This window comes from Gobio gobio (assembly GCF_949357685.1).
Source record: "Gobio gobio genome assembly, chromosome: 11".
Lineage (NCBI taxonomy): Eukaryota > Metazoa > Chordata > Actinopteri > Cypriniformes > Gobionidae > Gobio > Gobio gobio.
Window position 1 is genome coordinate 54,666,340 of NC_137104.1, and position 11,900 is coordinate 54,678,239.

Sequence of the window (11,900 nt, forward strand, 5' to 3'; positions counted from 1 at the left end):
GAGTTATAAAGTCAGAATTGCGAGATATAAAGTCAGAATTGCGAGTTATAAAGTCCAAATTGCGAGATATAAAGTCAGAATTGTGAGATATAAAGTCAGAATTGCGAGATATAAAGTCGGAATTGCGAGATATAAAGTCCGAATTGCGAGATATAAAGTCAGAATTGTGAGATATAAAGAGATATAAAGTCAGAATTGCGAGTTATAAAGTCAGAATTTCGAGATATAAAGTCAGAATTGCGAGATATAAAGTCAGAATTGCGAGTTATAAAGTCGGAATTGCGAGATATAAAGTCGGAATTGCAAGACATAAAGTCAAAATTGCGAGTTATAAAGTCAAAATTGCGAGATATAAAGTCAAAATTGCGAGTTATAAAGTCAGAATTGCGAGATATAAAGTCGGAATTGCGAGATATAAAGTCAGAATTGCGAGTTATAAAGTCGGAATTGCGAGATATAAAGTCGGAATTGCAAGATATAAAGTCAAAATTGCGAGTTATAAAGTCAAAATTGCGAGATATAAAGTCAAAATTGCGAGTTATAAAGTCAAAATTGCGAGATATAAAGTCAAAATTGCGAGTTATAAAGTCGGAATTGCGAGATATAAAGTCGGAATTGCGAGTTATAAAGTCAGAATTGCGAGTTATAAAGTCAAAATTGCGAGTTATAAAGTCAAAATTGCGAGATATAAAGTCAGAATTGCGAGTTATAAAGTCAGAATTGCGAGATATAAAGTCCAAATTGCGAGATATAAAGTCAGAATTGCGAGTTATAAAGTCAGAATTGCGAGATATAAAGTCCAAATTGCGAAATATAAAGTCGGAATTGCGAATTATAAAGTCAGAAATGCGAGTCATAAAGTCAGAATTGCGAGATATAAAGTAAGAATTGCGAGATATAAAGTCAGAATTGTGAGATATAAAGTCCAAATTGTGAGATATAAAGTCTGAATTGCGAGTTATAAAGTCAAAATTGCGATATATATAGTCCAAATTGCGAGATATAAAATCCAAATTGCGAGTTATAAAGTCAGAATTGCGAGTTATAAAGTCAGAATTGCAGGTTATAAAGTCGGAATTGCGAGATATAAAGTCAGAATTGCGAGTTATAAAGTCAGAATTGCGAGATATAAAGTCAGAATTGCGAGATATAAAGTCGGAATTGCGAGATATAAAGTCAGAATTGTGAGATATAAAGAGATATAAAGTCAGAATTGCGAGTTATAAAGTCAGAATTTCGAGATATAAAGTCAGAATTGCGAGATATAAAGTCAGAATTGCAAGATATAAAGTCAGAATTTCGAGTTATAAAATCAGAATTGCGAGATATAAAGTCAGAATTGACATTTGTCAACGGTCTTTTTGTTTTCTGTTCTGAGGGAAAACTGAATGAAATTAAGGTTTGTATTACAAACCATGTTATATATACAGATTTTAAAGTTCATTTTTATCATCTAAACGTTTTTTGACAAGGGTTTAAACATCCCAACATTGGACATATGTTCTGTCCGATATTTACCCAGCGCTGGGCTGCCAAATAACCCAGACATGGTTGTTTTCCATGTATCGATAACATCAGGAGGACGCTGTAAAGAACCTGTTTTGTTCGTCGGGTCTAACGAGGCGTTGACAGCCGTCCGAGGGTAAATATATCTCCAGTCTGTCATCATCTGACCTCGGTAACGGAGCCGCGGTATGATACACGCCTAGAACATTTAGCGCGCGCGGGGATGCCACCGCAAGGCATGCCGCCGTCACGTCACGTCTGCGTGCGGCCGAGTGACGTGACAGGTAAAAGGGCGCGAACGCGTGGACGGTGATTGTCACTCCAGCTGCCTCTCGAATTTGACACCGCGGCCAATTCATAGCGAGCAATATCATTTTAAGTATTGTTATTGCCATTTAAAATACATGCATGTTCAAGGCCTTTTAATCATGTGGCAAGCAAAAATCATCATTCTAATCAGTAAAACAGGCTTAATTCATGTTGACATTTAAGAAGAAACGTTTATAATAATAATAATAAGCTTGATACAGCACCTTAACAAAGTGCTAAGCCTGTATTGTTCATTTTTCATGGGACTCAAATGACCAAGGGGCGCATTTTATAGCTCCCAGTGATAGAAATGACACAGCTGAAGTGAACAAAATCCCTGTGACTGACCCAGATCTGTGAACTGCTCTGAAAGGCGCTGAAAATACTCACAGCTCGCGTTGGAAAATTAAAAATGTGTCGTGATTCTTCAGGATCCCAAATCTTCCCTCAAAGCCTCTGAGAGTTCCAAAAGAACATTTAAGACTATTACCGTCCCTTATGTATCTGTCCCGTCTAAAAGCACAGTATTGATTTTGAGTGACCCTGATTCACCCGCAGCCTTTCGCCCGACTCTCTCCTGTGCGCTCGGGAAACCGAGGGAGGGAAATAAAGACTGGGTGGCATTTCCAGTCAATAATAAAATGAGAAAGACGCTTTCAGAGGCAGAGGAGTGTTGAGGGGACGCCGCGGGGCCCTCGGGGGCCGTGGCAGACATCTTGCGCCTGGTCGCCGAGGTCCCAGACCGGAGAGGACAGCAGATTCTTATTTCCTCCTCAGGCTGGCAGCCAATCAGTTTCCAGCTGAGTTCCAGCCCCCCTCTCTGTCTTTTCACAGATTTTTAGCCCCTTTTCCCCAAATTCTTCACACATCTCTAGATTGCACACATGCAAACACACATACACACATATCCCCTGCTCATAACACACATCTGCACACGGATAATACGGTATATTATGAAGCGCGTGATGGCCTAAATATACAAAGCAACTGGTTTTCATTACGAATTATTATAAAGCCTCCAGATTTAAGGAATAATGAGGATGATGGGGTGAATAAAGCAGCTTCCAAATCAAGCATTGCTAGTTTTTTTAATTTGAAGCTGCAAATTTTGTCTATTTAATGAAAGCATATGAAGTGCATGATGGCCAAAAGCAGTGACTAAAGCATCTCACGCACTTGCAAAGCTTCATTTATCGTGTCTTAAAAATAAAGGATTGAAACGAGGGTTTTCGCAGCAGAAAAACCATGTTCAGTGAGCAGGTTGATCAACATTTAAAACATCTAAAGCACCTTGAATGGACAGATAAGCATCGATGCCACACGCTTTATTTTTCCACTGAAGGTCTGAAAGCTGGAGGCAGAATTCAGTATTCTGCACGGAGAAGTCGTTCTCATCTCAATATTCCTCTTAGCTGGGAGCTAATCCTTGTGAATCTCACACCTTAAAAACTACAAGGCACTTGGGACCCGGGATCTGTCAGGTGAGAACGCATAATCATTCCTGTGTGTGTGTGAGTGTGTGTGTGTGCTTCTCAGGTGCTCTGTGTGGATCGTCTTTACATCACACCTTCTCATACTATCAGTTGAGATCATTTCAGGATTTGATCTCATAATTTAGACACAGCGAATGAGCTGAAACCACGTCCGAATCAAACTTTGCCTTTCATCGCATTCATAAACCTCCAGATTTGAAGATTGAAGCTGTTCCTGATTTAAATTCGGAATTTCAGAAAATTCAGTCTTTTCTTCTCTATTGTGCCGTATGTCCGAGTGAAACGCCTCTCAAACAAGAACAAATGTAGGGCGGGGCTTGATTTTGTACGGATGGTGGTGGATTGCTATTGGTGGATCTCTTGTGAGTGACAGGTTGCTCCGCCCAGAAGAGATGAAGTTATTCTGATTCAAGATTATGAGGAAACAATAATGAAAATTAATTTTTTTAATAAACATTCCACTAAAAATGGGAAAATGTCCATTTTGGTTTCATGGTGACTTTAAGGAAAAATGTGTCTTCAGCTAAAACCTTGTTATTATTACCTGTAAAGTGAGTAGAACGCGGTCAAATAGCCCAAATATGTCATTTCAAGTGTGAATAAACCTCCAGATTTGAAGATTGAAGCTGTTCCTGATTTAAATTCGGAATGAAAGGGAAGTTAAACTAGTCTTTTATTCTCTATTGTGCCGTATGTCCGAGTGAAACGCCTTTCAAACAAGAACAAATGTAGGGCGGGGCTTGATTTTGTACGTTGGGAATTGATTGGATGCGGTGGATTGCTATTGGTGGATCTCATGTGAGTGACAGCCCCGCCCTCCTCATCAGAGAAGAGATGAAGTTATTCTGATTCAAGATTATGACGAAACAATAATGAAAATTTATTTTTAATAAACACATTCCACTAAAATGGGAAAATGTCCATTTTGGTTTCATGGTGACTTTAAGGAAAAACGTGTCTTCAGCTAAAGCCATGTTATTATTACCTGTAAAGTGAATAGAACGCGGTCAAATAGCCCAAATATGTCATTTCAAGTGTGAATAGGTTAATGGGCTAGTGTTATTTTGGAGTAATATAATTACAACCTGCGACTTATTAAATGTATTACCGGCTCTCTTTAATTTGTCATGCTGTCATCAAGGAGTTTTAATTACAATGACGAGCTAAAGCGAGGCGGTGGATGGGTCTGATGATGAGGACACCCGGTGGGGTTTTTCATTAAACTGCTCTCGCGCGGAGCGGGTGACCCTTTCCGGGTAACCGACCATTATCGCCACCCCGTATCGCCTCGCGCTCATCCTGAACGCCAAGGCGCGATTCCGTCCGTTTGTCTCTCTCCCTCTCTTTTATCAGATTTGTGGTACAGAAGGGTTTTAATAAGGCGGTGTCTATCCGCCCGGCTGTCTCTTCCTTCACGATCACCGGTTCCTTCACACGGAAAAATAATTGGCCGGTTTCCCTGAGCTTGGAAAGGGGTTGAGCCGGGTGGGATTTGCCTTTCCCCCGCCCCTCTCTTTTTTTATTACCACCGCCTGATGATAAAGACAATCAGATATTACCTTATGGTGAACTGGGGCTCAATTGTTTTTCCATCTGTTGACCTGGGTGTTTTTTTTTTTTTTTTTTTTCGCGTTTTGAAAATGTGTTCAGACTTTGTTTGAATCGTCCATACGTTTACATAAATACAACCTGCTTATTTCGAGCTTATTCACATTTTTACATTTTAACTTGTAGGCTAATCATAAACGCATGTGTTTAATAAACAAATACGAGTATTTTAGTAGTAAAGCCTTTGTTCAGTCATTTATGATTATTATTATTATTATTATTATTTAGGAATTATAAACATAAATTAAACTTCAATTAATAGATTTATTATTCTTTCTGAAATTAATACTAACGTTTGCTAAATAAAAATGAATAATTGTACCTATTATATTTATTTGAACTAAACATGTATATATAGGCCTATAAAGCTATTTTTAAAATTAGGCTACATTGTTGTTCTTATTATTATTCAAGGCGCAGTGTTTTTTTTTTTTTTTTAGAACCCCTCAGGTGACGCACGCGCGCGCGCGCCTCACGCCACTCACCTCGTGCACGCTGAAAACAATCTCCTCTCCTGCAGTTTTTCATCCGCATCATGAAGGCGCTGAAACAGAGTTCACGATAGAAATACACACATTAGAACACGTAGATGTGGCACTTAAATATGTAAATACACAAGACTCTTTATACGGGGAATGCTTTGGGTAATTGCACGTTAAAATTTCACAGAATTTTTCAAACGTTACTTGTGCGTGAACAGAACTTACGCGGCGGCTGCTCGCTGAAATCCGAGCGTTTTTGGGGCTCCAGCGCTGAAAAGAAGGCAAGATTGCAGGTGCAGCGTGATTTGAGCCGGAGAGGGTGAACTTTAACCCCCGCTACACGAGCAACTCAAGGCATGGCGGTCCTGTCTGACAGTTTGTGGTGAGTTTGGTTTCCTCATTAATCGTTTGTTAATTATTTGGGTTGCCAAGTTCAGTCGAGCTCAAGTGTATTTAGATCAACCGTTCTCAGGTCAGCCTGGAGGACCCGTTAATTGTTTTGTTTTCAGTGCATCTAAAATGGTGTCAATCCACTTCCAAGTTCCTCAGTGGGTTCAATGTCAGTCTCAAATTAACACTCATTAATTGGCTTGAAACGAATTTTGAAATGTTCTATGATAAGCAAGGTTTTTAGTCAAACATACATACATTCCAAGTAAATATAAAAAATAGCCTTATAATAATAACAATAGCGCCCATTTAACAGGGCTAGATTTTTAAGTCAATAAAAATACACTCTTAAAAATAAAGGTTCCAAAAGTGGGTTTTCGCAGCGATGCAATATAGAAGAACCGTTATAGAAAAACCAAACGTTTTTAAAATATCTTTTTTTATTAGTGTACAAAACATGTTCAAAAATCTAAATAACCTTTTTCCACCATAATGAACATTTTAGGCGGCAACGGCACACGTTTCATTGATGCTGAAGGTTATTGGAACCATCAAAAGGCCTATTTATTTTGAATCGTAGAAGCCTTAAATTAAAATAGAGAATCTATTATTTTATTTTAATTAGGTAGGCTAGTTAAAACGAAAACCTGAGCCAATGAGAAAACGGTCAGAACGCACGAATTGCTGAGGCTCCGCCCCCTCGAGTGAGATCATATATAAACTCTCTCAAACAATTCTGTCACTCACAGATTACAGTTGAAAATCCGGAGGTGTCGCTTCAGAGGTCAAACTGCGGGGCGCACGGAGCCGCGTCCTGGTGTGATCTACTTATTGATCTCGACCTGCTTCTGATTGATCCTCTTCCCGTATCAGTATATTGAAGAATGCAGTTAGAAAGCCTCCTCCCTGGCGCATCTGTAAACTTACCCAAGACCTTCTATAACCTGTCGTCGTCCTCAGAGAGCACCAACAACAGCCCGGGGTCAACGCAGCTCGATTTTCAGGACATGGACCGGACGGATTCCGAGCAGAGCTCCGGTGCCAAGAAGTTCTTGAGTGGCGGGAACGCGCTGATGGATGAGGCGGACAGCGAGAGCTTCACCGGGACTAAAGCAGCAGCAGCAGCGGCGGCGGCCGCCGCACCGGACGCGCGGAAAAGTTCTCCGGTGATCGGTGGAGATGATGAGCTGTCCAGCACCCGCCGCTACAACATCGACGAACTGGGCACTGATCGCTATTTCATATCCTCTTCCCAACCGAGCTCCGACGTGACCAATCCGTGCTCTCTCTTCCCTTACGGGGGCCAGACCGGCTCGGTGTACAGTGGTTCGAACGGCTCCAGGTATTCGTCGTCTCTGCATTACGGCTCGGTTCTTCCACCCGCCGGGTTCTCATCCGCCGTGTGCGCCAGTCGGAGTCAGTTTGGAAGCGGCTATCAGTTCGGACAGGGTCCCGGGTGCCTGTACCCGTCCTATCCTGGGCCTGGCTCCAGTTTGAGCTCGATGCCCATCCCGGGTTCGGGCTCCGCGGCCAGGGCGCAGGTTTACCTGTGTAACAGACCTCTGTGGCTCAAATTTCACCGCCATCAGACTGAGATGATCATCACCAAACAGGGCAGGTAATGACGAGAAGTTCACTCTGCAAAATACTGTCTTGTTTCTTCAACACACGTTTGGGTCAAATATGGACAAATCCAACCATTGGTTTAAATTTGAAATCCAACGGTTGCTTTTAAATTCAAATTTTAAACCCAACGGTTGTTTTTAAATTCAAACTTTTAAACGCAACGGTTGTTTTAAAATTCAAAATTTTAAACGCAACGGTTGTTTTTCTCCACATTTGACGGAACAAATGGGTTGAAACAACCGCAAAAAAAAATGTAGTGCTGAGAAAAATGTAAGTTATAAAAATGCTGTTAAAAATTTGCTTTAAAATGAAGTAATTTAGAACATAAATGCATAATCATTTAGAATTTAAAATGTAACAAAATATGCAGCATGCATTTTAATTCAATTATACGATGTACTTGAATAATGAATGTAAGGTCACGAATCCGTCATTCTTATTTCTTTTTTTATTAATAATCATATTCGCAGGCGAATGTTCCCCTTTCTAAGTTTTAACATCACTGGACTGAACCTGACGGCGCATTATAATGTGTTTGTGGAGATTGTTCTGGCCGATCCGAACCACTGGAGATTTCAGGGCGGAAAATGGGTCACCTGCGGGAAAGCGGACAACAACATGCAAGGTGAGAGAAAAAAAAACCAAATAATTTGAGCAACATGACAACCTGTTATATCTGCAGTTAAACGTGTTGTTTCGGTGACGTGTTTTTTCCTCTCTCCGACAAAATACCGTGAATTAAATTTTTCACGAATATGATTTATAATCTTTATAATCAAATGCAACGAAAAACTGAATTAGATATTCGGGTTTTTTTTTCTTTTTGAGTGGGATTTTAATTTTCATTCGATGTTGGTATAAAGGAATTTGTTAGATATAAATCTTAACATAATTATGAACGTTTGTTTGTCAACAACACGCATGAAAATCAACGAATTAATTAAAAGATTTCAAAAGCTAAAAAAAAGCTATCGTTTGCGCGCGTGATTGTAATTATTACTTTATTTAAACTTCGATAATATTCCACACTTCAGCGTGTCATTTCGTTTAAAAATGAAAGAAGTTTTGCAGCGATGGCACTCGAGAGCGCGCGGGGGTGGATGTGTTATTCTCCTCTATTAGAATTATTCAAAACAAATCGCTATTAGTCATGATGCATCTGTTTTATTTTCAGTGCTAAAGTTTCCTGCTTTATTTAGCCAAACTGCTAATTTAATAAGACAAAACATTAATGTTCTGCGTGTGTTTTTCTGTAGGAAACAAGGTTTATGTTCACCCAGAATCACCAAACACTGGGGCTCACTGGATGAGGCAAGAAATATCATTCGGGAAACTGAAGCTAACCAACAACAAGGGCGCAAATAACAACAATACTCAGGTAAACAACAAGCTGAGCAATACTCATTGCGTTGGGCAGTTATTATTATTAGACTTTTTTTGTGTGTGCAAAAATTGATGTTGGAGATCTTCACAAACAACCTGAACCTTTGAATATAATTGATTTTGAATGTATTTTAGTAGATGTTGCAGAGATCTGATGCATTGTGCACATTTTAAAGATAAAAATGAGTGTGTGTGAGGAGGTAGATGTGTGTACTTCCAGTCATCTCAGAGGTCTTCAGTGTGGGTTTGACACCTCTAACTGCAAGCGCTGCCCATGAACTCTGCACAAACACTGAGTCTGTCTGTGTGTGTGTGTGTGTGTGTTACACTAGATGATCGTCCTGCAGTCCCTGCATAAATACCAGCCACGGCTGCACATCGTGGAGGTGACAGAGGATGGTGTGGAGGACATGAGCAGCGAAGCCAAAACGCAAACCTTCACTTTCCCTGAAAACCAGTTCATCGCTGTAACGGCTTACCAGAACACAGACGTAAGCAGAAACGCATCCACAGCGCCCTGCAGCCACTTCTGCTTTTGTGCCGCTTCTCAACTCCTCGTCTTTGTGTTTAATTGCAGATCACACAGCTCAAGATCGACCACAACCCTTTCGCAAAAGGCTTCAGGGACAATTATGATTCGTAAGTGTCTTTCGAAACACAGAGAAATGTGAAAACACTTAAAATATAAGAGTCTTCCTTTCGTTAAGCGATAAAATGAGCACCAAAATGACACTCATACTCCAGATGAAAACCTTTCTTTTAAATAAAATGTTTTTGCAAGGTGCTACACGAGGGAATGCATTTATGTTTATACAAAGCTTTGTCAATATGGTAACACTTTCATTAATGCATTAAATAACAATTCGTTACAGTATCTATAAAATTTTGTTAATGTTTTACATTGTTAGTTCATGCCAGATCCATTAAATAACACGCTTTTAATTCTAGTAATGTATTTGTAAATGTTAAAATGTCTTAAGAAATGTTTCCTAGTTTAATTTCAATGAACTCAACATTTTGGAGACTGGTTTAATAAATAGAAATTCAAAATATTATGTTATCCGAACCACATTAATTATCTAAGTTGATTTGACGGAAAAAGTTGTATAAGATTCAACTCATTTAAGTCAGTTTAATGAAATAGAGTCGATTGTACTTGAATTTTTTTTTTTACAGTGAAATCATTCACAATAATGGTTTACAGTAACGTAAAGTGTCGTCATTTATTTTTGTTTATTAAATAGTATTTCTTTCGATTTAGCGAGGCATCATATTTTCACCGCAGACTAAAAGCGTCACCGAGACAAACTGCTGACGATCTCTCTCTCTCTATTTCTGCTTTTTCTCTCAGGATGTACACGGCTCCAGAGAGCGACAGACTGACGCCCTCTCCTACTGATTCTCCGCGGTCGCACCAGATTGTCCCCGGCGCCCGCTATGCAATGCAGCCCTTCTTCCAAGACCAGTTTGTAAACAACCTGCCCCAGAACCACCGCTTCTACGGCGGCGAGCGGGCCGTGCCGCAGACCAACGGCCTGCTTTCCCCTCAGAGCGAAGACTCTGCGGCCGGCTCGGCTTCGGCTCAGCGCTGGTTCGTGGGGCCCGTCCAGCAGGGCGGCGCGTCCACCAAACTGGACCTGTCCTACGACAGCGAGTACTCGGCCTCCAGCCTCCTGCCCTACGGCATTAAGCCCCTGCCGCTCCAGAGCCCGCACGCCCTGGGCTACTACCCCGACTCGGCCTTCGCCTCCATGGCGGCCGGCTGGAGCAGCAGGAGTTCGTATCCGAGGAAGATGACCACCGGCCTGCCCTGGTCACCCCGGCCGAGCCCTCCGGCCTACACTGACGACCTGCTGCTGTCCTCGAAAGACAAGCTGCAGGACGAGAGCTCGGCGGCGGCCCCGACGGCCGGCAGCACGGGCCCCTGGATGGAGGCCCCGCCGGTGCTGAAGGCCGTAGACTCGGGCGACCCCAGCGGATACTCGATGGCGTGTAAGAGGAGGCGCGTTTCGCCCGGAGGTTCCAGTACAGACGCTTCGCCCACTATAAAGTGTGAGGACTTGAGCTCTGAGGAGTACAACAAAGAGAGCCATAAAGCCATGGGTTATTACGCCTTCTACACCAGCCCTTAAGAACTGCTTTTCAGATCATTTATCAATTCTCTCTCTTTCTCTCTCGCTCTCTTATTTTGTTTGAAGTGATCTGCCCATGTTGTGTTTTTAATCTTTTAATCTGCAAAGTGCCAAAGCTTTCGTGCCCCCAGTTGTGCTTGTTCATTTGTGAAATATGCTTCTTTTTTTTTCTCTCGGGGTTTTTACTTTGTATTATTTTTAAAGCATGCCCTTAATTCTTTTTAATCTTATTTTTCTATGAAGCCCACAATGTGATTAATTTTCTTTTTCCTTTTATTTAAGATCCCTCTGTTGTACAGTATTTGTGCACTTTAGATTGTGATGTATCTTGTACAAATGTTCTCATGGCACTGTTATGAAAGGTGAAATAAAATGTGCTTTTCATACTTTCTTTGTCTGTTTCACTGCTATAACGAAATGTAACACTTATTCGTGGTCATTCATGTATTAAAAAAAGAAATGAATTCAATAACTGCTAACGAAAATTAAATTCGTTAATTTGCTAAACATCGTCTTGTTAGAAACTGACCGTTTAAATTTAAACCGTTTTGCGCGGGACGAGTAAAACGGTTGTAAAGAAGACCGAAAAAAACGTTTTCTCGTTGATTTTTAAATGTAACTAATCATTTTAATTCTTACATTTAAACGTCGTTTTAAGAAATACCCACAATTTGTAGCTATGATAAACCAAAGATCAGCATTATTATTTTTTTTTTCTTTTAAACGAAGTTAGGATTTATTTTTGACTAATAATGTTCTAAATATTATTCGAAAACCATGTTCGTGCTGAACAGTCTAATTATTCTGTTTCGACCGACCACAAACGCACCGTTGGGTCTTTATTTGAAGGCGCGCGAGTCGTTTTTCTTTATTTTGACCGTGTTCTGTCACAGGAGTTTGTCGCCTGCATATTCAACAGCTTTTCCCGGAGTTATTTCGGATCATACGAAACGCGTTTCTGGGTGAACGTG

The 11,900-nt window shown here is 40.7% G+C and overlaps 1 protein-coding gene across 2 annotated transcripts; it reads left to right on the top strand.

Annotated features, from left to right (window-relative positions):
- The first annotated feature begins 6,529 nt into the window (after nt 1-6,529).
- Nucleotides 6,530-11,315, top strand: eomesa (eomesodermin homolog a). 2 transcript variants are annotated; one of them, XM_079829387.1, is made up of 6 exons: nt 6,530-7,406; nt 7,885-8,039; nt 8,671-8,792; nt 9,130-9,288; nt 9,375-9,436; nt 10,149-11,315. In XM_079829387.1, exons 1-6 carry the CDS (start codon nt 6,673-6,675, stop codon nt 10,927-10,929), a joined length of 2,013 nt encoding a protein of 670 aa, XP_079685513.1. In that variant the 5' UTR covers nt 6,530-6,672; the 3' UTR covers nt 10,930-11,315. The 2 variants fall into 2 exon arrangements, with proteins under 2 accessions (XP_079685513.1, XP_079685514.1); XM_079829388.1 differs by having other exon boundaries at nt 6,534-7,406; nt 7,906-8,039.
- Nucleotides 11,316-11,900: the final 585 nt, after the last annotated feature.

Coding starts and splice junctions, on each gene's coding strand:
- eomesa (XM_079829387.1), top strand. CDS start 6,673: ATGCAGTTAGAAAGCCTCCTCCCTGGCGCATCTGTAAACTTACCCAAG. Junction 7,407..7,884: donor ATCATCACCAAACAGGGCAG/GTAATGACGAGA, acceptor TCATATTCGCAG/GCGAATGTTCCCCTTTCTAA. Junction 8,040..8,670: donor AGCGGACAACAACATGCAAG/GTGAGAGAAAAA, acceptor GTTTTTCTGTAG/GAAACAAGGTTTATGTTCAC.